The 23,912-nt window shown below is 43.7% G+C and overlaps 1 protein-coding gene across 3 annotated transcripts in view; it reads right to left on the reverse strand.

The window, feature by feature from the left end:
- Window positions 1–23,912, reverse strand: part of LOC142893199 (uncharacterized) — a 33,689-nt gene that overhangs the window by 6,551 nt on the left and 3,226 nt on the right. For 2 of the 3 annotated variants that reach the window (XM_076033540.1, XM_076033530.1), the window contains exons 2-15: window positions 19,291–19,342; window positions 17,122–17,219; window positions 14,045–14,190; window positions 13,689–13,784; window positions 12,707–12,828; window positions 12,442–12,550; window positions 11,844–11,952; window positions 11,164–11,258; window positions 10,291–10,405; window positions 6,287–6,385; window positions 5,959–6,143; window positions 4,366–4,447; window positions 2,531–2,601; window positions 563–670 (exon numbers count right to left, since the gene is read on the reverse strand). In XM_076033540.1, the coding sequence (XP_075889655.1) occupies window positions 563–670; window positions 2,531–2,601; window positions 4,366–4,447; window positions 5,959–6,143; window positions 6,287–6,385; window positions 10,291–10,405; window positions 11,164–11,258; window positions 11,844–11,952; window positions 12,442–12,550; window positions 12,707–12,828; window positions 13,689–13,784; window positions 14,045–14,190; window positions 17,122–17,219; window positions 19,291–19,342 (1,487 nt within the window). The remainder of the gene's footprint in view (window positions 1–562; window positions 671–2,530; window positions 2,602–4,365; window positions 4,448–5,958; window positions 6,144–6,286; window positions 6,386–10,290; window positions 10,406–11,163; window positions 11,259–11,843; window positions 11,953–12,441; window positions 12,551–12,706; window positions 12,829–13,688; window positions 13,785–14,044; window positions 14,191–17,121; window positions 17,220–19,290; window positions 19,343–23,912) is intronic. The other variant, XM_076033551.1, reaches the window with a different exon arrangement.

A 23,912-nucleotide genomic window follows, 5' to 3' on the forward strand; every position in this document is an offset into this window, starting at 1 on the left:
AAAGACGCACTTAGTCACATTCAGCTTCAATTGCGACAGGTGTACCCCTACCTACCCTCATCTTCCAAACGTAACCTATTTGACGCACATGTTTGACATTTGCACACGTGCTGAGTGTGATATGCCCCTGGGAAATAGTTTGCTTTGGTTAATCACTCATGAGTGTTCCCTGCCCTTTGGGCGAGGTTCACGTCATCCCACTGTTTCTGCTTCGACACCCACCCACACACACCCACCCACACACACCCACCCACACACACACACACACACACACACACACACACGGGTGGGCATTAAAAATACACTCAAGGACAAAAACAGAGCAGCAGCTACAGCACGGGCAGGAGCACATGACCGTGTGCGAACACAGGTATGAAGCAGACAGGGAATGAGGACTGACTGGTTGAGGCTCGGGACTCACACTGGGAGGATCAGGTGACAGAGACAAGAGGGTCATGATGAAATCATCCGGGTCAGTGGCAGGGGCTGTTTTAGCTGGGCGTAGCCTTGACAGACAAGAGGCAGGGCAGCACGGGGCAGGACGCAGGGGTCATGGCCTTACCTCTTGGGTCATGCAGCTAATGGTGTCTAGATCATATCCAGCGGTGAGGAAGTGGGTGGTGTAGAACTGCAGCTGAAACTCACCCAGCCACGCCACTACTGCCTGCTTCTAGAACACAGAACACAGGACACTACTTCCCGCTTCCAGAGAAATCTACTGGGTTCTGCTGAAGCACAGAGCAGTTCTTAAAACGCATCGTGGCAGCCCACACTAGAACATGGCAATGAGAATCTTCCAATGTAATGCCAAATGACTTGAAACGCACTCTATGACATCTCAACAGTGATCAACGAGGAAGGAATGAAAAGCTGTTCAAGAACTTCTGCTTCCTGGACAATTATGTCTACTTTATTAACACAATGACAATTCAAATTCAAGAATAATCACCTAAATAATCACCAGAGTTGGTTCATAAAGTAATACTATGTAGTTTTCCCACCTTAAAATGATAGTTTCAAAACTCCTTATCACAATTATTACACTGCCACAGCACACCTGACAGGGCTGGCTAGTGCCTCATAACTTTTCATTGCATGCCCGGCACCCTCTTGTAAAAAGATGTCTGTCTGGTCCTTTCCTGTGACCTGCCATTGCAATTATACAAAGACTAGTGAGCTAACCTTTTTCTGACAGACAAGAGGTGTGTATTTTCATGAAACATGTGAATCATGAATGCTTGCTGGGTGGTTGGCAAACAAACTTGTATCTCTCTATATCAAGCCCGTAGGGTGCGCTGTGCCTGTGTGTAATTCTGTCATTGAATTGTATAAGTGTTTTTGAAACGATCATTTTAAAATACAAAAACTCTTTCCACCTTGTTGCTTTAAATGCTGCTACCAAAAGGCACATCACAGTTTATTTGAATACATCAAAACATACATCCCTGATACACCTCCAAATAAGTTACATTTACACAAACCAAATTGGGACAGCAACAATTTTCACGATTTAATAACATCTCATTAAACTGTGCAATCCCAACCACAAGAATCCTAAACCTAACCCTGATCCAGCAGAGGTAAATGGACATCCATTCATCTGTGTGATTGTAGACATGATCGATTTTTACTTGGCGCTAAGCAGAGTGAGAAACCAGGTGTTCTTCAGTTGGTTGGTGTTTGATTGAGTCTTTTGTGTCCACTCTGTATTTGATATCATTTCACTGTGAGCATTTTCAGCATAACAGTAACAGCTCAACAGCTCGATCTTTGCTTGCGTTTATTTAAAAGGTGTACAAACTTGCTTTTGGTTGAGTTGAAAGTAACACTGCAGCTGCTAGCCAGGCCTCACAATCACCAGAGACCAACATGAACAAAACAAACTAGACAACTCATGTCTACACAACAGTGACTAGATCTCAACAGCCAACTACACAACTCAACTAAGCATCACTGGGTCACACTGGGTCCTGCTTGGGTAACGAACGTCACGCTATAATGAATGGTCGGGGGAATTTGGTGTCAGTGATGACAGTACCTTTTAGACAGTGTTGTTATGCTGTATATCTGCACTCATGGAATTCAATCAAAATGCATGATGAGCACATGATTTTGGATATCATGGTACAGGTCAACCAATACAGATACGCTTGGGATTACTGCTTCGCCTGAACTAGTAAATACTTGGTTCTAGAGCCAAGTGAGAACTCGCAGTTCTCCCAGAACATAGGCGGGTTCTGCAGGGTTGCAGAGTTTCAACACGTGGGTGTCGGGGGGACTCAGAGTGGGGTGTGAGGGAAGGGGGAAACGAAAGGCACGACAGCAACCGAGTCCCTCGATGTGTCTGTCACTCTGCCTGTATCCACAATGACACACTGGCATGCTGATTGTTCGGATGTAGCCCTGCCCTCCCACTCCTGTCCCAAAGCCTCCTCTCTCAAACCACAACGCTGTTTGAGAGGATTACAGAAGCAAACAACATGAAGAGGAGGCCCAAGAGAGAAGCAGAACCACCATCACAACAACTCACTTTCCCATCATCCTCCTCTGCTTTCCTCTCAAACTGCCGCTGCTCGTGAACCATGGTGCTACTGGAAGAACCTTGTTGGATGAAGTGGAGAGACAAAACAAAAAGGTAGGAAAAAAAGGATACATTACTTTTAACATTAAGAGAATATTTCATCATTCAATTAAATGGGTTACTGTATGGACCAATACACACTTCATCAAAACCACATCATCAAATCTGTTGGATTTTTATTCTCTTCTGATTTACTTGTGTTTCTTGCAAACCAATGCTTTCCAGCCAAGTCCAAGGACATTATGGAACCAGTTCTATATTGTCTATATATGTGGTGTTATAGTGCATTCAAGTGTGTGCGTTACAAAAATCTAATTACTTTGGTTAATATTTCCTATGTGGCCCTCCATAATAATTGTTCTCTAGCTGCTTTCACGCTTGGCTGCCTCCATGGTGTTTTTCCAGCACTTCCCACATATCACTTCATCCAGCGCAGTGACAGCAGATAAAAATATGTTAATTTGTATGCTGCTTACTCAGTGAGATCAGTAAATCGGCGGTTAGAACGCGGTCTGAATTCAAATGAGACAACTGAAGGCACCTTTAAACAATGTCAGTGAATATAAAACATATAAAGCTTACTGAGAAGAACAACAATTGAATTATACTTCATAAGACAACACTGGGATAATCATTTAGTTGTTACTCATAACTCATTCATTTAAATATATTTCTGGTATGGTCACAAGGGGATCCAATTGAACCACTAATTAATGTCGGCAATGATAATAATAATGACACCATGCTAAACGCTAAGAAACAAATAGACATTGCATTTCGCATTGCTCTCATTTTTATTTTCCTTTGGCTTAAAAATCTAATCGGACCATAAATCAAATGTACAGTGAGGCAAATAAAAGTATGAAATACAAGTACAAAGGGGATTTTCTGCTCTTTAGACATGTTATGATTAATGTGTTATTGCTGTTTGTTATTTCCTGCTTTTGTTGAGCTATATTTTTCTTCCTGTTTGCCTAAACTGAACTGATGAACTCTGGTTTTGACCTTTCCTAGATTTATCACCACAGAGTTTCTCTTATCGCTGAACAACGATGGCAGCAAACCTTCGTCACTATGGGCATGTTTGTGGAAGCATTAACGATGGAAATCGACTGCGCGTGACACAGTCTTGATTCACATTAATTTTGCAGTGTGATCCGAGAGTGGTAACCATCTGCCATGTGACATTTTATTTTTGCCACTTGTTTTTTTTTTTTTTTTGCACATTTGTGCGCCGGCGCAACATTTAGTGTAGAAGTAGAAGTAAAAGTAGAAGTTGTATAATTAATCTTTAACACGTAATTTATTCTCCCGGTCACAAGCAGGAGTAACATGACCCAAATATATTTGTGGTAAAAATATAGCATAAAGAATTCACCCAATGAATGAGCCTTGTGTCACTGGATGTTTATGAACAGCTTTTTAAAAATAAGCTGTAATTTTCACAGCCGTTGCACAAAAGGCCTTTGCAGGAAAGCGCTGTTAGTGTGTGATTTAAAGAGACAGGGCTGTTTTCAGGGTTGTGCAGATGAAAAGTGCAGAGAACAAAAAGAGGGATTCATGTGAGGGAGATTCAAAAAACACCCAGAGGCCCTTTTTGTTCTGCACTTCAGCTTGATCTTTTTTATCTGTTTCATCCTTTTCTCACAGAGTCAGCGCATCACTGCGGAGAAGGTTTGAGAAGAATCGCTGCAGTCGGGAAAGTCTAGACTCTGACACATAATGGCTTCAATCAACGCCAGTGCTTTCAAAGCTGCGTTCGATGAGGTTTTTGCTTTGCTTACTTGCTGCCTGCTCGACAGACTGTGACTGCTCCAGAAGATGTTCCTTGGCTTTTACTGACTGGGACAGCACAGTGGCCAGCAGCTGGAACACACAAACAAGTCCACATGAACACACAGACACACACACAGACACACACACACACACACACACACACACACACACACACACACACACACACACACACCTGAGATTCTACACAAACACTTATTCGGGCATTATAATTCAAATCTCAGAGGGCTGACTAAGCTCTGTGGAGTTTTATGCAGTGTGCTTGTAAATCGATGCAGAAATTACGGGCAGGCAGCGGACGTGACACTCTGCCTCCCTGCTGTTTACCAGCGCAATGCAAATCCAAAAACACACACCATTAAAAATACATGACGTCCCTCCAGCATGCAGCATGTTTGATGAGCTTCCACTCCACACATGTAGGCATCAAAAAAACAATTTGGTTGCTGGTATTATGTTGAAAGACAGACCAGTTGCATTGCACAGACTTGATAAGTGTTGAGACAGATTCTGAATTTACGACGTTTTTTCTTCTCACGCTAAAGCCGTATTGACTACAATGACTGTAGATTCGAGCAGACTGTTGGGTATTGTTTCTGTTGTCTATTTGTGTATTGAGTGAGGGGCAGGCAAATTAAGATTTTCTTCTTCATTCTCCTTTTTCAGTCACTGAATATGTTTCAGTTGATCGTAATTTTTTGTTGTATGGACAATTTTGAATGTTGCCATGGTCAGAGAAAATAAATAAATGAAATGAAATGATAAAGTATTATCTGGCATCTCATTTAGTTAACTTATATTTGTGATAGTTCTCTCATTTTACAACTTCACTGATGGTCAACTGACTTTTGTATGAAATGTGTTGTCTGAAGTTTATTTCTTGTGTGTTGAGAGTAAACTAGTTAACTTAGTATAGACTTTGTCTGGAACTATGAAGAGATCACACAGGTTGTTGATAGTTACTGACAAATTACGACAGCTTTAAAGAGACCGACTCTGCACCCACATATCTAACATAGTATTGGGAGAAGATATTCTACTTCAGAAAGAAGAAGAGAAGCACGCCTGCCTGCTCAATGGAGGATTGCCCCATTGAGCAATCCTTTTCAATGGAGCAAGTTCATTCTGCATTGCTAGACGGAGGATGTGCGGAGTGGAATGCTTTGTCCATGTCAGAGGTCAGCATGGACAGACTTGACTTGACTCATGGAAAAGCAACTGGACCACAAATAACCACTCGTTCCAACCCAAGTGAAACAGAATAGCGCCTCTGAACACACAACACCTCCAACCTTGACAGAGCCACTCCACACAAAAAGAAGGTAACGAGCCATTTCAACTGAAATGCACCCAAGGCCGATAGCAGACACCACCTGACTCCGCACACCTTTCCCCAGCAGACTGCAGCAGAGTTCAACACACAAAGCGTGCGAGGTTTGAACAGTTACAGCAGCACAGGATCTGTGACAGGGTTGCATGGTGGTTTTGCATAGTTGTGGTTTCTCTCTCAGCTGCTTCCAGCCGTTTGTGTGCGCGTTTCCTCGAAGCACCGCGGCTGATTCCGGGAAACCACGTCAACGCACCTTGACTCCTTCGGCCTGCGCGTGCAGGCCCGGGGCGTTAAGGCCGTGCGTGTTGACGCCCGGCGTGTTTGCCGGGTGCGGGCTGGGCGCGGGGGTGGTCAGGACGTGCGTGTTCCCGGAGTTCTGCAGGCTGCCTGATGACCGCGCACTGCCCAGGCTGCCCACACTGCCGCTGCGCTCGCCACCTGCGCACACACACACACACACACACACACACACACACACACACACACACACACACACACACACACACACACACACACGCAAACGTTACACTCCTTCACCACCGTGTCCATCCTTCACCCTGTTGGAAATATCTTCTCCTCACCTGCCAGGGGTTTGCGAAGAACCCAGATGTCCTCGTTGGTGCTGCTCTGCTGACCCAGAGTGGGAGAACCCTGAGGACTCGGCTCTGCCGTCCGTGACCCTGACACACACACAGACACACACATACACACGCTCTTGTCATTGCTACTTGTTTTGCAAGTTTGTATTTATTTGTCTTCATTCATAGGAGGTAACTATATAAGGTCAGAGTTATTCATTATCATTCCCCTCGCCACAGTGATAATGACCAAGGCATAAATCTGAGGATTGATCCCCGATAGGTCGCACTGGCTTCAATCTAATGATGTTCAGGTGGGTTTGAGATTCAGTGAAAAGTTCAGAGAAAATCTGATAGTGAAACAAATTTTCTCTTTCCTTACTTGATGTTTGTTATTTACGTGACAATGGCGTCACTTCACGCAAACAGGTTTAGTAACAGAACATTTTTGTGTGAACATACATATTGTCTTAGCTTACTCTGTGATTGCTTCTCTTTCAGGTGTTAAAACTTTAAGGTCCGTCGGACACGGCCCAGGGGTGGTGACTGCTCTCTCTGACGTGGTTGCATGCAGTCCCAGCTGCGCCTTTAAGCAAGTTTAACTGCTTTCTGAGGTAAAGACTCAAAAGCAGTCAGCAGTTCAGACTGACTGCAGTCACCCACGTCTGACAGAAACCCTTCCCAACTTGTTGGGCCAATGTTCTGAATCATAACACAGTATTTTATGGAGAACTGCTCCAGCTCTTCCAGACTGTGTTATTATTTAGGCTATTTTCATCATCCAAAAGATTCAGAGGATTTAGATCTGGCCTTTGAGACGGCCAATTCCAGACAATGATTTTGGTTTTCACCAACCAAGACTCTCACCAACAATCTCCGCCTCAGTTGAGCTGGAGCTCAAAGCAGCAATCGGAAGCCAGGCTGGCAGCAGGTTCCTTCAAATTATCCTTCAAAATGTCCACATAAATGTTCTTTATTGATAGCATTGTGCACAAGAACATGGTTCTTAACAGCTGCACTATGCATACATCAGATCCCACATGATGTTTTAAGGGGTCAGAACCTCTCCTCCCTGCATCAAAACAACATGGGTCCAAAGTCCAAAAACAACCAGTTCATTCTCGTGACCAAATGACAGGCCTCCATTACACAAACACATGCTTTAAATGTCTGCAAATTAAGTCTAGTGTTGTCAGATGTTGCCTGTCCCTCAGAACAATTCCAACAATGATCTTTGCAGCAGGGATTCAAGGATTCTGCTCACACATGGTGAAATTTCTCTTCATGCCTGAATGTTTTTTGCCTCACAGCATCATTAATGATTAATACATTGGGCAAATTCACTATGTCTCCTTTGGGGGTAAATAACTTTGACCTTAACTTTGCAACATATAAAATAACAACTTATGAGACAGCAAAAAACATACAAACACTCGCTCGCCACTCATTCATCAACACTTCAACCATTCGAGTTTTACATAACTCTACACTCTGTAGAGCCTGTGGCATATATAATAGTGTCTGATTTAAAAACAGTAATATAATAAACAATATAATAATAATTTTGATAACTATGTGTTTACGTCTGAGTGAGCCATAACAATTACAAGTTCTGGCTAACTTTGTAATGGACCCAGCTGTTATCTGCAACCTGTAGTTGGGGCAAATTCAAAATTATATCCTAACAACAGTTAGAGTGATAGAAATTCACAGAAGCAAATTTAGATTAAGAATTTACCCATTACATATCTATGTGTCAATTTTTCAAATAAAATGTCACTTTTGACATTTCTGTCATGCAACCTCAGCTGCACTGCATGATGTGGCAGAATGAAGGTGGCTGAGGAGTTAAATTGTGCTCTCTGACGGAATGGCAGAGTGCAGAGTGTGTATATAGTAGCTCTAGCTCTATGCTCCGGAGTAAAATGTATCATCATGGATAAATACCACAGGATGCCATAGATATCATCAAAAATAGTCCCTTTTTCTGTCAAATGTTAAATATAATTTATATATGTATATACATATATGAATGATATATTTACATATACTGTATATACATGTTTGTTTATTTTATATAAACATATTTATGCATTACACAGTCAAACACCATGCACTCAACGCACTCACTCGTCTATATGTGTTCTTGTCAGAAAGTGTGTGTAGAACTCTTATCTGTGATTACAGCGCTGCTACAGTATGTACCTGTCTGACTCTGCTGCTCCTGAGAAGTGGACAGAGGAGGAGGTGGAGGAGGGGGAGGAGGAGGAGGAGGAGGAGGAGGGGTGGATAGAGAAGGAGGAGAGATAGGGAGCGGAACGTAGCCGAAGGAGGAGAAGCGAGGGAGCGACTGTGCGTTTTGGGGGGACATGGTGGGGGAGGGGAGGTGCAGGGGGAGGAGCTTGGACGGGGGGTACGAGTGCCCGTTCACCGAGGTGATGGGACAGGGGTTGGGCCTGCGAAGCAGGAGGGTGTGGCACTGCTGGGAGGGGGAGTAACCTGGACGAGGGCCAGGAGGAGGGACGGGTGCAAAACGACAACAACACAACAACAACAACAACTGATCAGTCAACTTGAAACAAAACAAAACTAATTCAAAAATTAAAACTGAATAAAATACAAGCGGATTCAAATCAAAATGTGAGAAAAGAATACATCCATATATCCACAGGGAATATATCTCTATTTCAATAGGGTTACAGTATCACTACAGCAATACAGCAAACAAACAATGTGAACAAAGGCATACGGGTGCAGGGCAGAGGGGTGTACTACGAAGCCACAATGGGTTAGTAAGGTCGAGTGAGTCTAAAAGTAGAGATTTCAGTGTCACAGAGGAGGCTCTATAGATGACTGTAAAAATGTACACTAGCGTGAACTAGCAGCTCTACTGCTCATAACATGACAATGGGTTTCAAAGAGATTACAAAGAAGTATAATGATTAAATACAGCAAAATAATATCAACAACTAATGAAGACACGTACGCTTTGAGCATCACTGTATTTTTTCTATAGTTGATGTGAGTAGTAATGATGGCAACAAAAAAATAATCTGTGTCACCACAGCAGAAACACAAAGCACTGGCTATACATCACAAGACACATCACACCAGGCAGGGAATCCTGCATTTTGATGTGCTGCCAAGACTTCAAAAAATGTTACCCAGTTGGTTTTTTTCCCCCGAGAGGATATTCAACACAGCATTATTTTTCTTACGCTAAAATTATGTGTACTGGGATATTTTCTTTAAAGCCCAGTATGTACCATATAATGGGAATGTGCTGGTATGAAATGGAACAGAAAATATACATACATGTGTTGTATTTTCATTTGTTGATAAAAAATGATTTACGTTGCCTAAATAGACCAAACACCTACATGATTTTGATTTTACCCTGGTATAAGAAAGATAAGAGATCAAGTGAGACATTATAGCACAAGGCAATTTGCTTTCTGTGAAGTAGATGGTACTAAATTGTGCACAATGGGCCTTTAAATCTTATAGTAGAAATCCTCAGGTCTAGGAGCTCTGGAGAAGGTCATTCAATCAAAAATGAACCCATAGATAAAAACAGAAGTTCTTTAAAAGAGAAATGAATGTATAATCATTTCAGGGTATTCCTTTCAAATCAATCTTCGCAGTAACCCCCCCCCCCCCCCCTTCCCCCATCCCCAGGTTTGTCAGCAGGGGAGAGACGGGGTGTGGGTGAGATAAGGAACACAAATTCAGAGTAAGGGTGGCGGAGGACGTGTTGCCAACCAATTAGGAGCGGTGTCAGATCAGTGGGAATGAGTGACAGGGTGGGAGGAATGGACGAGCTGCCTGACGAAGCTGATGATGATGCTGCAACTCGCTATAAAGTGATGATCAGCTATAGCTAGAACAGCTGTTGGGCTCACGTACATGCCAAAGCACACACACACACACACACACACACATATACACACACCCTTCCGTACCCACACACGCAAACACAGTCACAGGACTGTGATGTGGTTTGTCACCTGCCCTCTTGATGACTTCCACCATGTTGGAGGGGAAGTAGCCCACGCGGTCATTTCCTGTGCGATTGTCGTGAATGCAACCTTTCCACCGACCGTCCGAGTGCTGCTCCAAAACCTGTTGGCACACAAATACACTCCAGTGAGATGACTGGGCAGGACAATACAACCTTGAATACAGGGGATACGGGAAATTCTTGAGTGCAATCGCCCTCGTACACGAACAATGTATCAAGTGCAATGCGGTAACTTAGAAAATCAGGTGGCACTAGTACTGATTAAATAGGAGCAATTAACTGCTAAAAATTAAAAATATAAAATACGTCATCAGCACATAAAACTTTTTTTTTTTTTTTTTTTAATATATGAGTAATGATAAGAAATGCCTGGATTAAAGTGCCTCTTGACTGTTAGATTATACTTCAAAACGGGAGAAGGGCGGGCAATGATTTGTTTGGTGCTTATTAAAAATTTAATTGCTTTTCCTGTTTTGCATTTGCATTAGTCCTTCATCAAATGCCACTACATTTTATCCATTCACGAAGCTAATGAAGCTCATTGTGTGCAGTCACAAGTTGTCAGCTTTTCAAACTGTTTACATCGTTTTGTTGACGTGTTGATAACTTGCACGTCAGTGTTGTTTATTACTGTCAACACTGCAACGGGGTTGAGTAGATGTTTGTGAGGTCGACAGCACTTGGACACATGCACACACATAAATAACAACCATAATTACTGATACTGACATTATACTTTCTTAATTCAGTTCAGTTCACATTGTTGTCGCTCAAGGTCATTGTCTGTCCTTAATAACATCGATATAGGACTTCGGTGGATGCACATGGAACCCCCCCTGATGAAGCTGGATCTTTGTACCGTGATGATGTCACCGGCTTTAATGTTGAGGCTGGTCAGGTCGTAGTTGTTGCAATAATCCTTCAGTGCGCGCACTTGCATCGCTGCCGAGGCATCTGCAAGACAAGAGGTGAGCGTTTGGGCGCAGATGAGCAAAGACCACTAGTACATGGGTGGAGGGATTCATGTAGTACAGTTCAGATTAAGGTTGTTCTAATCTTTATCATCCCCAAAGGGCAATTTGTTGTTGTACAGTCAGCAGCGAGCACACAAGAGAGATGTGCAGATGGAAAAGATCACTCAGAGTGTTGGCTGCCAACTTGATGCACACTTTAATAATAGCAGAGTCTGGCTTTATTTGTGTATGAGAATCAGCAATAGTGTTAATGATTATAGATCAGATAATGATTGTTGTTGTTTTTTTAAATAGAGATTAGGGATTACTATCTTGCAGAAAAAAGTAGACATTGGTGCACATTTCCTTGCGTGTAGTATTATTGTCCTCCTGAAATGTCAATTTTTGATGTTTTATTTTCACACACTTGTTGTACACACTCCACTGCCTGGTTGTTAATCATCAGTGAGATAATCTAATGTCATTTCTGCGTTTGACATGCTAAAGAATGTAGGCCTCACACAGGGTTTTCAGTCAGAGGGCAGAAGAAGAGAAAGTAAAAGTGAGGATGTTTTCTTTTCCCCACCTCTCAGCAGCTGTTTGATCTCTCGGCTGGCTTGCGTGGTGGTGAACTGGTTCACAATGTCCAGGGCGGTTTGGCTCAGAGTGTTTCTCACTCCTGCGCTGATCCCACTCTGGATTGGGAGAGGACAAGTACAAGAAAGAAGCTGCAGAAAGCAGGACACTGAGGTGATAATAGATTTTCTCGTGCCAAACATTCAGTGTCAGTGTGTGTGTGTGTGGTTGCACGTGCCAGTGTGCATGTGTGGATGCTCCCGGCTTTGCTCAGGCACATTCTGTGTTGTATCTTCGGCACCGACATTAAAATTCATCGTAAGGTGACAGAGACTAAAGCGGGAACGGGGCTTTGAGAGTCGCGCGGCAGGAAGAGCGGTAACAGTAGACAGCCAGTCTGCTGCCGATTTAGCATACAGGCAAATATCCCACAGGCTTCATCATCACACGGCTCGATGGGACGAGTGCCAAATGCCGAGGTGTAAACATGTCTGGCTCACAGAGGTTGGAGGGAAGTGGGGGGTGGATGGGGTGTGAACAACAGCGGCTTTTGTAAAAACATTAAACAGACAAAGAGGCCGAAAGAGAAACCCGGCGGACAGACTTACATCCAGCAGAAGGCGTACTACCTCCGTCTTCCCACAGAGGGCCGCCTGATGAAGCGCCGTGCCAGACTCGGACTGTCTGTTGATGTCAATGCCAGCCTGGATCAGCAACCTGCAGTAAAAAACACACGCATAAAAATGGCGTATGCTAAAAAAAAAAGAAAAAATATGCCATTGAAGGTTAAGTCAGGCGAGTGGGAAGAGGGCCCAGCCACCGAGGAGAGGAAGACAGACAGGATGAGTGATGCAGACACTGGCGTTGCCCCACCGTATGACATCGATGTGTCCGTTCTTGGCAGCCAAATGCAGAGGCGACACTCCGTTGGGGTCGGAGGGCTTTGGCTCCAACATGGCTGCACACATGTTGCTGCTGAGCAGGAGCTGCACCACCTGCAGGAACGCGTGCTGTCACTCATGATGAAGGTAAACTTAGTGTCAACGTTTGCAGTTGGCCAGTGTTGCTACGTAGTCCGTTTTGTGTAAAGTTCTAGGGCAGGGGTGGGTTGGCCAACATTTTGACTGGTGGGCCATGGGTTCTAAAATTTGACAGAAGGGGTTGCCGGAGTGTTTTGGTGACCCACCTCATAGGAGGAAAAAGTATATCATGGGATTTGTTGAAAATGTTCTTTAATATCAATTGACAATGAACCAAAGCCCCACAGTATTTAGCTCTTTATTGAAATGACTCTTAAAACACTGGAAAAATGAATGAAATACACCTGTTTTATGACTAACTTACTATTAATAGAATTTCGGTGGACCAAATTAAAGAGCTTAATCCGCCACATATGGCCTCCGGGCCGTATTTTGCCCATGCCTGATCTAGAGCATATTAAACCTTTTGTTTGCAGTCTGCCACAAAGAGTGAAAGCAACACTTTGGCCTCATGGAAAAAAGGTTGTCGTAACATCGAATTTATGACAATGTCAGAGGATCAGTTTTGCTGATAAACGCACATTCTCAGAATGCTAAGCGCAATACTTTTACCTCTGTCGCCCATTGATGACAAAAATTGAAAGAGAAAGTAGTCGTGAAATAGCAGTTAACCTCACCACATTTTCCAAGACGTGAAGGTTAACCTTTCAACACAACAACAAACCAATGTTTTGGGGGCTTTTTTTAGATTGTTGATAACAAAAGGTCGCATCATTGGAGATAGAAAAATAAAGATGTGAAAGTCAATGTCGTCCAGCACCTTTGGATGACAAACACCTCAGTAAGATCAAAAGACATTTTATTAATCGACTTACAGCAACGCGTCCAAATTCGCAGGCAAGATCCAGTGGTGTTTTCCCAGCTGAATCTGAGATACACGGGTTGGATTGGTGTTGTAGCAGCATCTCCGACTGTAACGCATGTGCGCACACACACACACGCACACACGCACACACACACACACACGCGCGCACACACACACACACACACACACACACACACACACGCAGATAAATCTGGTCCCTGCCTTTCTGACAGCCACAAATCAAGCACGCTCCTTCAGGCACACGGTACAGGTAAACACGGCAAAACACAAAACACACACGCTCGCGCACAGTGTACACATCGGAGCGCGCAGCTCGCACACTGTAGCACAGTGTAGCGCAGTTACCCCATCATAGTGTCCGTGCTGAGACGACAGGTGCAGGGGAATCTGTCCTTCATCTGACTGCCCGTTGACTGATGAGCCTGCCTTCAGCAGCATTTTCATTGGCTCTGTCTTCCCCTGCCATGCAGCATAATGCAGAGGACGCATCCCTACACACACGCGCACACACACGCACACACAGAGATACACAAATTCGACAGCATGATGAAACGTACACATACAAGACCAGACAATAACACTCATAAGGATTCATACAAACATGAGAATGTGAACTCATAAACACAAACCCTTTTTTTTTTAAAGTTCACCTGTGATTATTGTCACTACTTTACGAATCATCCGCAGTTAACCACTATTGCCCGTTGTCCAGTGGGTTAAAGGCCCTCCTGAGTGTGATCTGAATAAACCCATTACAATCAGTAAACAATGAGCAAATCTCCCACTGAATTTATTGCGTTTAATACAACGAAGGAACCATTACAGCCACGGTAATTAAAAGCAGAGATACGGGGACAAACCAATTAGTCAGTTGACGGAACATTAATCTGCAGCTACGCCGATAGTAAATTGTCTCTGGCCACTTTAGAAACACAAAATCTTATGGTACCGAAGCAGAAAGCAGCGCTAGGTCTCGGTGACAATAAACTAATTACGTTTAAATTTAGAGTTCGCCGGTCCCTTTGGAACTGTGAAAGACAAAATGGTGCATGGAATCCTAAAGTAAGAGCAGCGGAGGACTAAATGCAAATGGGAGCAATTATTGCTCCAACTTTTAACTTTTAATAGAATTCACTTCTTCCCTCTTTGGATGCAAGAGCAGACTGTGTCCTCCTGATCAACACTCTCCACCCCCTGACCCTCCGTGTCTGCCGAGCTTCCACTCCAAACCGTTTTGCTCAGGATATGACGCTGACAAACTGTTCACTAACAAAGAATTTGCCCTTGTGAATGAGAAACGAGGGGAGTTTGCAGGAAACTGGCAGTTACTGCCAACTGCTGGAGACAATGGTGACCTGCCGTGACCAACCACCCTCCGACCGCAAAGATTTAAACACCACTTGAGCGTGTTTCTCGCGGCAGCGTCCCAAGACGGCCTCCGGGGCGGTGAAAACAGTGATGAACCACATCATCCAGCTGAATAAAGAGCCTCGCCACCACCACCACCATCACCACCACCAATCCTGCCCTCCAGGTCTGCTTGGCATCAGGGAGACCTGACTCATGAGAGGGAGGTAGTGGCAGAGCAGAGAGACATAGCGCTGGGGGAAGAGGGAGAGGAGGAGGAGGCAGGATGGAAGTGACATTCAGGCAGCATCAAGAGGGGGAGGGAAAAAAATCCGGAGCTTTGCAAATGGAGAAGATTGTAGAAGAAAAACAAAACAAAACGGAGAGTGAACCAACTAGGGGGTTGCGCCGTCCAACTGGTAGATCCTCTTCACATTTGGAGCACTTCCTTGCTAAGCTATTGTATCTCAGCCGTCATTTTTCTCATTACTGTGAAATACAATCCTTGGAACAAAGCTCTCTAAGGCCAAGGGGAATGTTTTTTTATGCGTTTTTTTCCATAATAAATGAGTCACCTATGTAGAATCAGAGGTGGGAAGTAACAAAGTACAAATACTTTATGACTGTACTTAGACTTTTCAGGTATCTGTACTTTACTTGACTATTTCTTTTTCTGACTTTTTACTTTCACAAATATCTGTACTTTCTACTCCTGAATGAAAAACATGCTTGTTACTTTTGTGTTTAATAGTATTTAAAGTATTTAAGTATTTAAAAAACATTTCTGTTAAAAGTAAGTTAAAAGTAACTTATTGTTCTATTGTAGTTGTTGCTTGAAGTAGAGCTGAATGAACTATGCTGTGATGTAGTTCAATAGAAAAGTGGATCAGATTTTAGAGGAAGATTATTTTAGAGTAGCTCAGCTTTGGGGTTACTGTTCAATACGTTTTTAAGAAAAATAAAAATGCAAAGAAATAACATTGGTTAATGTTATTAAAAGTGTCAAAAAAAAAAGCGTCAGGGCAGTCCAGAGTATTTGACAATGTATTGTTTCATTAATGGCAAAAAATACTTTTTAATTAATTACATTTCAGAACCTGTGCTTTATTACTTTTACTTGAGTAATGACAATCAGTCCTTTTACTTTCACTAGAGTATTTTTTTTTTTTTTACGTAATTATCTGTACTTGTACTTCAGTACAGAATGTGAATACTTTTGCCACCTCTGCCGATTCGCCTCCTTCGTCTTGCAGCACAAAGTCTGTCAGGATCTCCAAGTCAGCAACTTGATCCAGCAATCTGCACTCTGCTGTGAAGTGGCTTATCCTTGCTTACGGCTCACTTGTGGCACCACATCCGCTCCGCCGTGAACGTGTGACTTTCGCTTTCGCTCTCTTGCTCTCCACCAAAAACAAGGTGTTAAGAGCGGCTCGAGGTTTGAGCCTTCCTCCGAGTGAGAGCGTTTGGGAGAAGCCGAGCGCCACCTGCTCAGGGATCGCCTGAGAGTTGTGCACCTCTAATTCCAGACATGCTGGGTTCAACTGACCGGGAGGAGGGTTGGTGGTGGTGGTGGTGGTGGTGGGGTGCTTACGAGGGGTGGTGTGTGTGTGTGTGTGTGTGTGGGGTGGTGCTCTCAGTAGGCCGACATCCTGGAGGGATTATATCTCCCATCTGCCCTCACATTTCTTCTTCTTCCCAGTCAGAAATGGAGACATTTGCTGCTCCACTTCCACTTGGCCCGCGATCTCACAGCCACGGAGCCACTGGCTCGTCCTTGCTCCACTGTACACGCGCACATAAAATCTGTCACTGCGGTATACCACTTTTTTTTGTTTTTAATCACATTTCAAACAATCTCTTCTTCCTTCCATTGCATAAGACGGTATTATCAGGAGGCACGGGGGGGGATCCGGAAATTTCTATGTGCTTTGCTGTTTGCTTGCAATTGTTTGTGATCCCTCCTGCCGTGTGTGTGTGTGTGCCGAGCCAACAGTGCATTTTAAGGACACTCTGTGAACATTCGCGCGGTTGGGGTTGCTTGTTTATTTGTTTGTTTATTTGTGTGTTTTTTTTACCTTTGTGGTCTTTGATATCCACCGCTGCCTGGGCCTCCAGCAGCAGAGAGATCAGCTCCTTGTTGCCGCTCAGAGCCGCGTGGTGCAGCGGCGACAGCCTTGGCACAGACACACAGATTATGTGTAAAAATACACACATTGAGATGCAGTGTTAAAGAAAAAAATAATAAATAAAACACAGAGCATAACTTTGCTGAAATAATCTTCAGTGTGGAGCAGCTCCGCCCCTCAGCTCTGTGTGAGAGACAGGAGGGGGCAAATGACCTACTTCCATTAATAAGCAATCTCCCTACCCCGGAGCAGGCGTGCACGTGTGCGCGCGCACGCACAGTGCCGCTCTGTGTGTGTGTGTGTCTAATGGATCCCTGGTGAATACAAGGGCCAAGCCCCAAAGTCAAATCAACGAATCATCAGTCATTACACAAGGAGCTGACTCCAATTATCTGATTCCAATCATCATCATAAAAAAAAGATCTTTTGTTATCAGATGGAGCCGAACGGAACACAATGGCAAACCAAGCATGTGCACACATAAAGAGCTTAACCAATCGGAGTCTAAATTTAGCCAAAAAAAAAAAATCCATAGTAGTACATTGAGAGTCGAGATAAGGCGGCGTTTCGGAGCAAATTAAGAGCGATGAAATGACAGTTTCCTGTAAGCTAATTACAGTCTTAAGATGGGATCATTCCGGCCAGAGTCATTTTTTTCCCAAAACACATTTAACATGATGGTGTTTGATTGTTAAATGATCTGTCAGCTCGACGACCACAGTCCGTTCCAGAGTGACACAGTGGAGCTTGGTAGTAACCAGGGCTGCTTCCTGTTATTACGCATCACATCACCATCGCACTGCTGTTAAAAGCTGGACTGCTGAAGCCCGGCGAGACGACTTCGGTCAAAAATGATATTAAAAAATGTGCCTCTACGCACACTCATTTTTAGTCGACAGGAATCACCAACTTTCAGCCTCCGTGTTTGGCCAACATTTCTGCTGTGGTAAATATTAGAGGAGCAATAAATGCTGCAGTGACAGGGATAAATGTTCCCAAGCCAACAGGCTATTGCCACGTCTTAAAAGCGTATCAAAACAATGAACCGAAAGTGGTGGAAATTTCCATTTAGGTCACATGTGTTTGTGACATAAGTCTCCAAGTGCAATTTCTTTGAGTGCAGTCACGTCACTCACAGCCCGGGAGCTACCTTCGGCATGTACAATGTTCCATTCCAGGTTAAAACTGCTTGTTTGAGCGAAATCATTCCTGAAGACGATACCCTTTGTCACGCGGGTAAAGGTAGTTTCGTTTCGTAGGTTGTTTGTTTGCTTTGACCTTGTTAACGTTTCAAGGTGTCTGAAAACTTTTTTGTTCATTGATCTTTTTTGTCCAATCACTGTGTGTGACATTAAAGATAAAATGCAAAACAATAGTAAGAAAATACCAACATATACATATATAGTATATAAATGTATGAGGAAGCCTCTAACTGACTGATAGAAGCAAAGTGAAAGTGAAATGAAAAATGTTACATGTCCTCACAAAGAGAGAAAGCAGGACCAATAGAAATTTCACCAGAACACTGGCTTAAAATACATGCAGTGGTGAAACAGTGCAAGTGATGTCAGCGGCTCATTTTGTGCCATGTTGCCTCGCTGAGCAGCATGCGGTGGGTTTTTAAAGATTTTTAATTAAAACCGCTGCCTGCTGTGGCAGAAAAGTCAGTCACAGTAGTTTGAGAGTGGATAAGTAATCAATGTGCCAAAGCACACAGTGCTGTTTTTCAAATTCAGACTTCAAGTACAAATTTAACTCTTTGCTGTTGCATTATACCAAACTGTTTCATCTGTATTTCTGTACTTCCTTGACTCCGAGTCATTCACTTTTACAATTAGCAGCATTTGTCTTCACCATAATAAGAATGACAAAGCAAAGGATGTCATTCTTCAGTTCTATCAGAACCCTGCAACCCAGAGTGCAGGAGAAGGTGGGTATGGAAGGTGAATGAAATTGAATGAATACTAAGAAAAATGTTTCATCTGTGCTTCTGCTGTACCTCTTTGACTTCTAGCAATTCACTTCAACAATTAGCAGCGTTTCTGTTAATTGCCAGTTTTAAGTGAAACAACCCAGAAGAGGGATAGAAACAAGGAGAAATGGCTTTCGGTCTCTCACCCGTCTGCATCCTGGATGTTGACGTTCACCCGCTTCGCTGCTCCAAGGAGCTCTGGAACAAGCAGAGAGAAGAGACGCGGCAGGTGAGTCACGGCAGAATGTGACCACACTTCAAGCCAGTGAGTAAACTTCTCAGCCCTCATGCACCATAAACCACTTGCAGGTGATTTGTCACAAGCACATTAAAAATAATGATGAAAAACAAATAATGGGGCCTGTTAATTGCATCAATGTGTTGCGCTTACATTTTTAATCTATGCAACAGAAAACAGATTCAGGAACAGATTTGTTCCTTAAAGGTCCAGTGTGTAAAATTTGGCTTGATTTTTGATTGTTTTATTGGTAAAAGCTCAACATACTGCCCATTAATAGAAAATGCACTGTCATGTGGGCTTCCTCAACAATTTTACACATTGGAGCTTTAAAATTTACATATTTTGTTGTGATTTTTGCTGCTGTTGTTGCAGCTCCGATCCTGTAGGTGTGCTGTGGCAACACCACCGTTTAGTGATTCGCAATGCATGAAAAGCTTGCTTAAAGCTCAATGTACTGTTATTTATTTTATTATCTGTCCACAACGGCAAATTTAGGGGTTGCGGATAATTCTCATCCAAACCAAATGTGTAAATAACCAAAGCCCTGTCACTGTCAAAAAAAACAAACAAGTTGCCAGCTTGGATGGTTATCTGTGTTTTGTGTCACACACCCACACTGCTGAACGGGTCAGTGCGTCACGATCAATATCAGCTCAGTATCAAATGACATCCTGGCACAAGGCCACGAGCGACTGAGATGTGAAGCAGCTCCAGTCAACAAACTGGGTGGAATATTTAATCCAGAGTGTTCTTTCCATCCTCAAAGAGAAGACGGTAAATGCCTGAGAAATGATGCATTAAATGTAGAGATGCACCGTTAGCACGTTTTTACAGAACGAGGAGAGTACGAGTACTTGCATTTCACTACTCACAGATACCGAGTGCCTAATAAGGGCATCACACATTATAGAATTACTCTGATTTTCTTTTCTACAATTTGAACAATATTCCTCAGCACTTGTGACAACATGGGTGACACTCATAAGTTTCACTGCAGTACAAACACAAATTTAACAAAATTGTCACACACATACAGATACAACTGGTATTGGTGTCGTGGCATTGGCACATATTTTACGCGGTATCGGTCCCGATATCCGATACTGGAATCGATACTGGTGCATCCCTAATTATATGCATGTAATACATCACGAATCATCTTCAATGCGCATAGTAGTTCATTTTCCTCCCCAGCACCTCGGTAAGAGACTTTGATATTCGACATCTTGTCACACGCATGTGGGTGACGCTGACATCCTAGCTCGCCCCCGTGCAGACAGTATCTGCACATCTGTGGCTGTGGCAATGTGGACGTGCACGTGTGCGATAACCTTCACCTTTTGGGGAGTGGGGGGTGGGGGATAAAAAAGCACCATGGAAGATGGAGCAGTAGCACATCCACGCTGGCAAGGAAGGAAAACCCCACAGAAAGGGACACTGCTGACAGAGCGACTTGTTTGTCTCCCTGCCATTGCTCTGCTCTGCTAGGTTTTTTTCTTTCTTTCTTTTTTTTTTTTTTTGGTCAAACCCCACATAATCCACAGGCCGTAATCTGGCTGCTCTGTAATCTGGGGAAAAGCTTCTCCCTCTCTCCGCTGCGGCTCTATCTGCTCTTCATCCCTTCATCCCGCTCTCACACTCTAATTTTCCGCTGTAATTTGCTAAAGAGCGCCAGCTGATTGGTGGCCCTGCCGCTCGTGTTTACACTCGGCAGCTGACATCATGTGAGTGTGTGTGTGTGTGTGTGTGTGTTTGTGTGTGTGTGTGTGTGTGTGTGTGTGTGGGAGAAAGAGAGAGAGCGACCGAGAAAGGGGGGGTAACACGTGCAGGTTCCCCCACGATCTGTCCTGGATTATTAACTCCACCCTGCCCCCCTCCAGCGGGTGAATCGATGAGTGCAGATGTGTGCCGGCGGTCGAACCATCAGGCACCAGAGCTGCTTCCTTCCTGGTCGTCAGCTTGTTTTACCATCACCTCCTCAGTTGATCATCCCAATTTTGACTGGGCAGAACGGATGCTTTTTTTTCCTTTTTTTTAAATTAAAATTTTATGAGCACAACAATAAAGACACGGACCACAACAGTACACAGCAAAACAAAATAGACAAAGACAGAAGAACAAGAACATACAAGACAAAACCAGAAATAATAATAAAAGGGGGTTAGGAGGTTGGTACAAAATATTACAGCAAAGCAAAACTAACAAAAATAACGATCAGAACCGGTTTCAGCTTTCTCTAGACAAGATGTGGTAAATTTCCAGGGACCATGAAGCTCATCAGGAATGACATCATCTTGGAGAATTAGAGCAAGTTGTTCCATTGATAGCAAATCTGTAAAGTCCGACCAGTTTTGCAGGCGAAAACAATTTGGTTTACGCTGTTTCCAGTTCATCAGATAATATGGTGACTGAAAGGCTGAAAGGAAGGCCAGAGTTTTGATGATGTGAACGGTACTTCCTCTGACCCCAAATCCCCCTCCTCCCATCCCCCAACATTATATATATTTAATCACGCACAGCTGACGAATGCAGGCCGTCGCGCTCCTGCTGTAATAATTCATCTCCCCCTTTGTTCCCGAAACCTCAGGCTCGCCTCTGTTTCATTCACAACCCTCCAACCGACTTGTATGAATCGCGCCGGTCTTGAATTTGACCCGGAGCGTCACCATCTCAGACACAGTCCTTGGACCGGGGTTCATACTTTTTAATTTTATCACTCAACGGAAATCGCAATCACAACACTGCGGCTGATTCTCCCAGTAACCCTGGTAACACTTTGACGTGCTCTCGCTGTCAATCACTTGGCAGGGATCAATCAGGGATCAATCATTAGACCACATTGTTCCCCCCTTTGCAGTTTGCAGTTATTGAGTTGGTGTGATTCGACACACTCCAGAACTCTTGCGGTCTTAATGAAGAGCGCAGAGAACAGCCCGGCCCAATAACCTCGGGCTGAGGTGAGATGGAAGCTTTCTCGAGGGTTCTCATTAGCAGACACACTCACAAATTCACTTTCCATCACCCCTGACTGGCCTTGTCATTAGGTATTAGGCTTGTGTTTTTTTTTTTTTTTTTGATTAGCCGGAAACAAATGTCACCTAGCGCTGCGCTGTTATTCTAATCGCAGTGTGACCTTGTGCAGCTACACGATGCACAAACGCATCTCGGTGTGCGTTACGGTGCAGCAGCGAGGTGTGTGTGTGTGTGTGTGTGTGTGTGTGCAACTGAAAGCAACGCAGCATGTTTGCAAAATCCATCCATCCATTTTTATTTTTTTTAACACACACAGCTTATCCAGGACTGTGTGTGGCGGGGGCGCTGGAGGCGGGGTTACACCCAGGACGAGTCGCCAGTTCATGGCAGGGCCACACAGAGAGACTAACAAGCAGCTGCACTCACACTCACACCTACAGGCAAATTACACTTGCCACTTACTACACGTCCGCTTGTGAATTATTAGACTGTATTATTTAACAACCATTCGTGCTCCATGATTGGGCAATTTCACAAAATTGCACAGCGCTGTTGTCACCTCTGACGGGACTCCGCTTTCTGGTTATTACCGACCCCACGTCGCAACAGTGAGCGGGCTCGGAAGGACTCTGGAAATGAAATCACGCTCTGAATTTCAAGGTTGTCTCTTGTGAAATTATACGGCGTCATGAAATGTGATGCCTCTGACTCTCCGCGCTCTGCGTGCTGCAAAGCCCAACAGCGTCGGTACGTGACATTTATCAGTTCAAACCATCTTCCACTTTCGTTTTTCTCACGCTGCACACTTCCTCCGGATGTAAGCAGCATAGATTTGGTATTCATTCAGTCCTGATATCAAACACTTCTTGTAAGAATCTGTGTTGGTGCCTTTCAGTTTTGTAAAAGGTCACAGTGAGCTCAGTTTTAGAAACCATGAGTAATAATAACTATCCCCATCACAGTGAATATACAATAGAGGCATTTTAGCACAGTCACTACACGTAGACAATTCACAACATATGTTCATTACACATATATGATCTCTCATTTGTATTGGTCCTGGGATTTGTGTCAGCCAACCCTGCCCTCTGTTCCTCCTCTCTCTTCCTTATGTGAGTATCTTAAAAAAAAAACAAATTAACTGTTGGCCTATTCACTTTAATATGCAGTTATATTACAGTACTTTGAGCTTAGAGCAGTTTTACTACATGTTTTGGATTTACGACAAGCTTGGACTTTGGACCAATGAGAGACACATCTGTCTATCACTTTAAAAAAAGGTTGGTGGCGGCCATCAAAAACCTGTCTCTGCCAATTTCACTTTTTCCTGCAAGGCTATAACACAGTCACGGTTCAGATAAGGATGTTTGATACCGCAGCAACACCAGGCTTTATTGCACTGATGCAACGATAAGGAAGTGATCGCCAAAACGCTTCAGGCGCAGGGCTGAACTTGGGAAATGTTACCTTATTGTGTGAGCAGCAGAGATTAAACATCTCCCGACTGACTGGTTGAAACCTCAAAGGACTTCAAACCGAAATGAGAAATTTTGT

Source organism: Nelusetta ayraudi, unplaced genomic scaffold (assembly GCF_046127955.1).
Source record: "Nelusetta ayraudi isolate G7.1 ecotype Tasmania unplaced genomic scaffold, CSIRO-AGI_Nayr_v1 ptg000004l, whole genome shotgun sequence".
Lineage (NCBI taxonomy): Eukaryota > Metazoa > Chordata > Actinopteri > Tetraodontiformes > Monacanthidae > Nelusetta > Nelusetta ayraudi.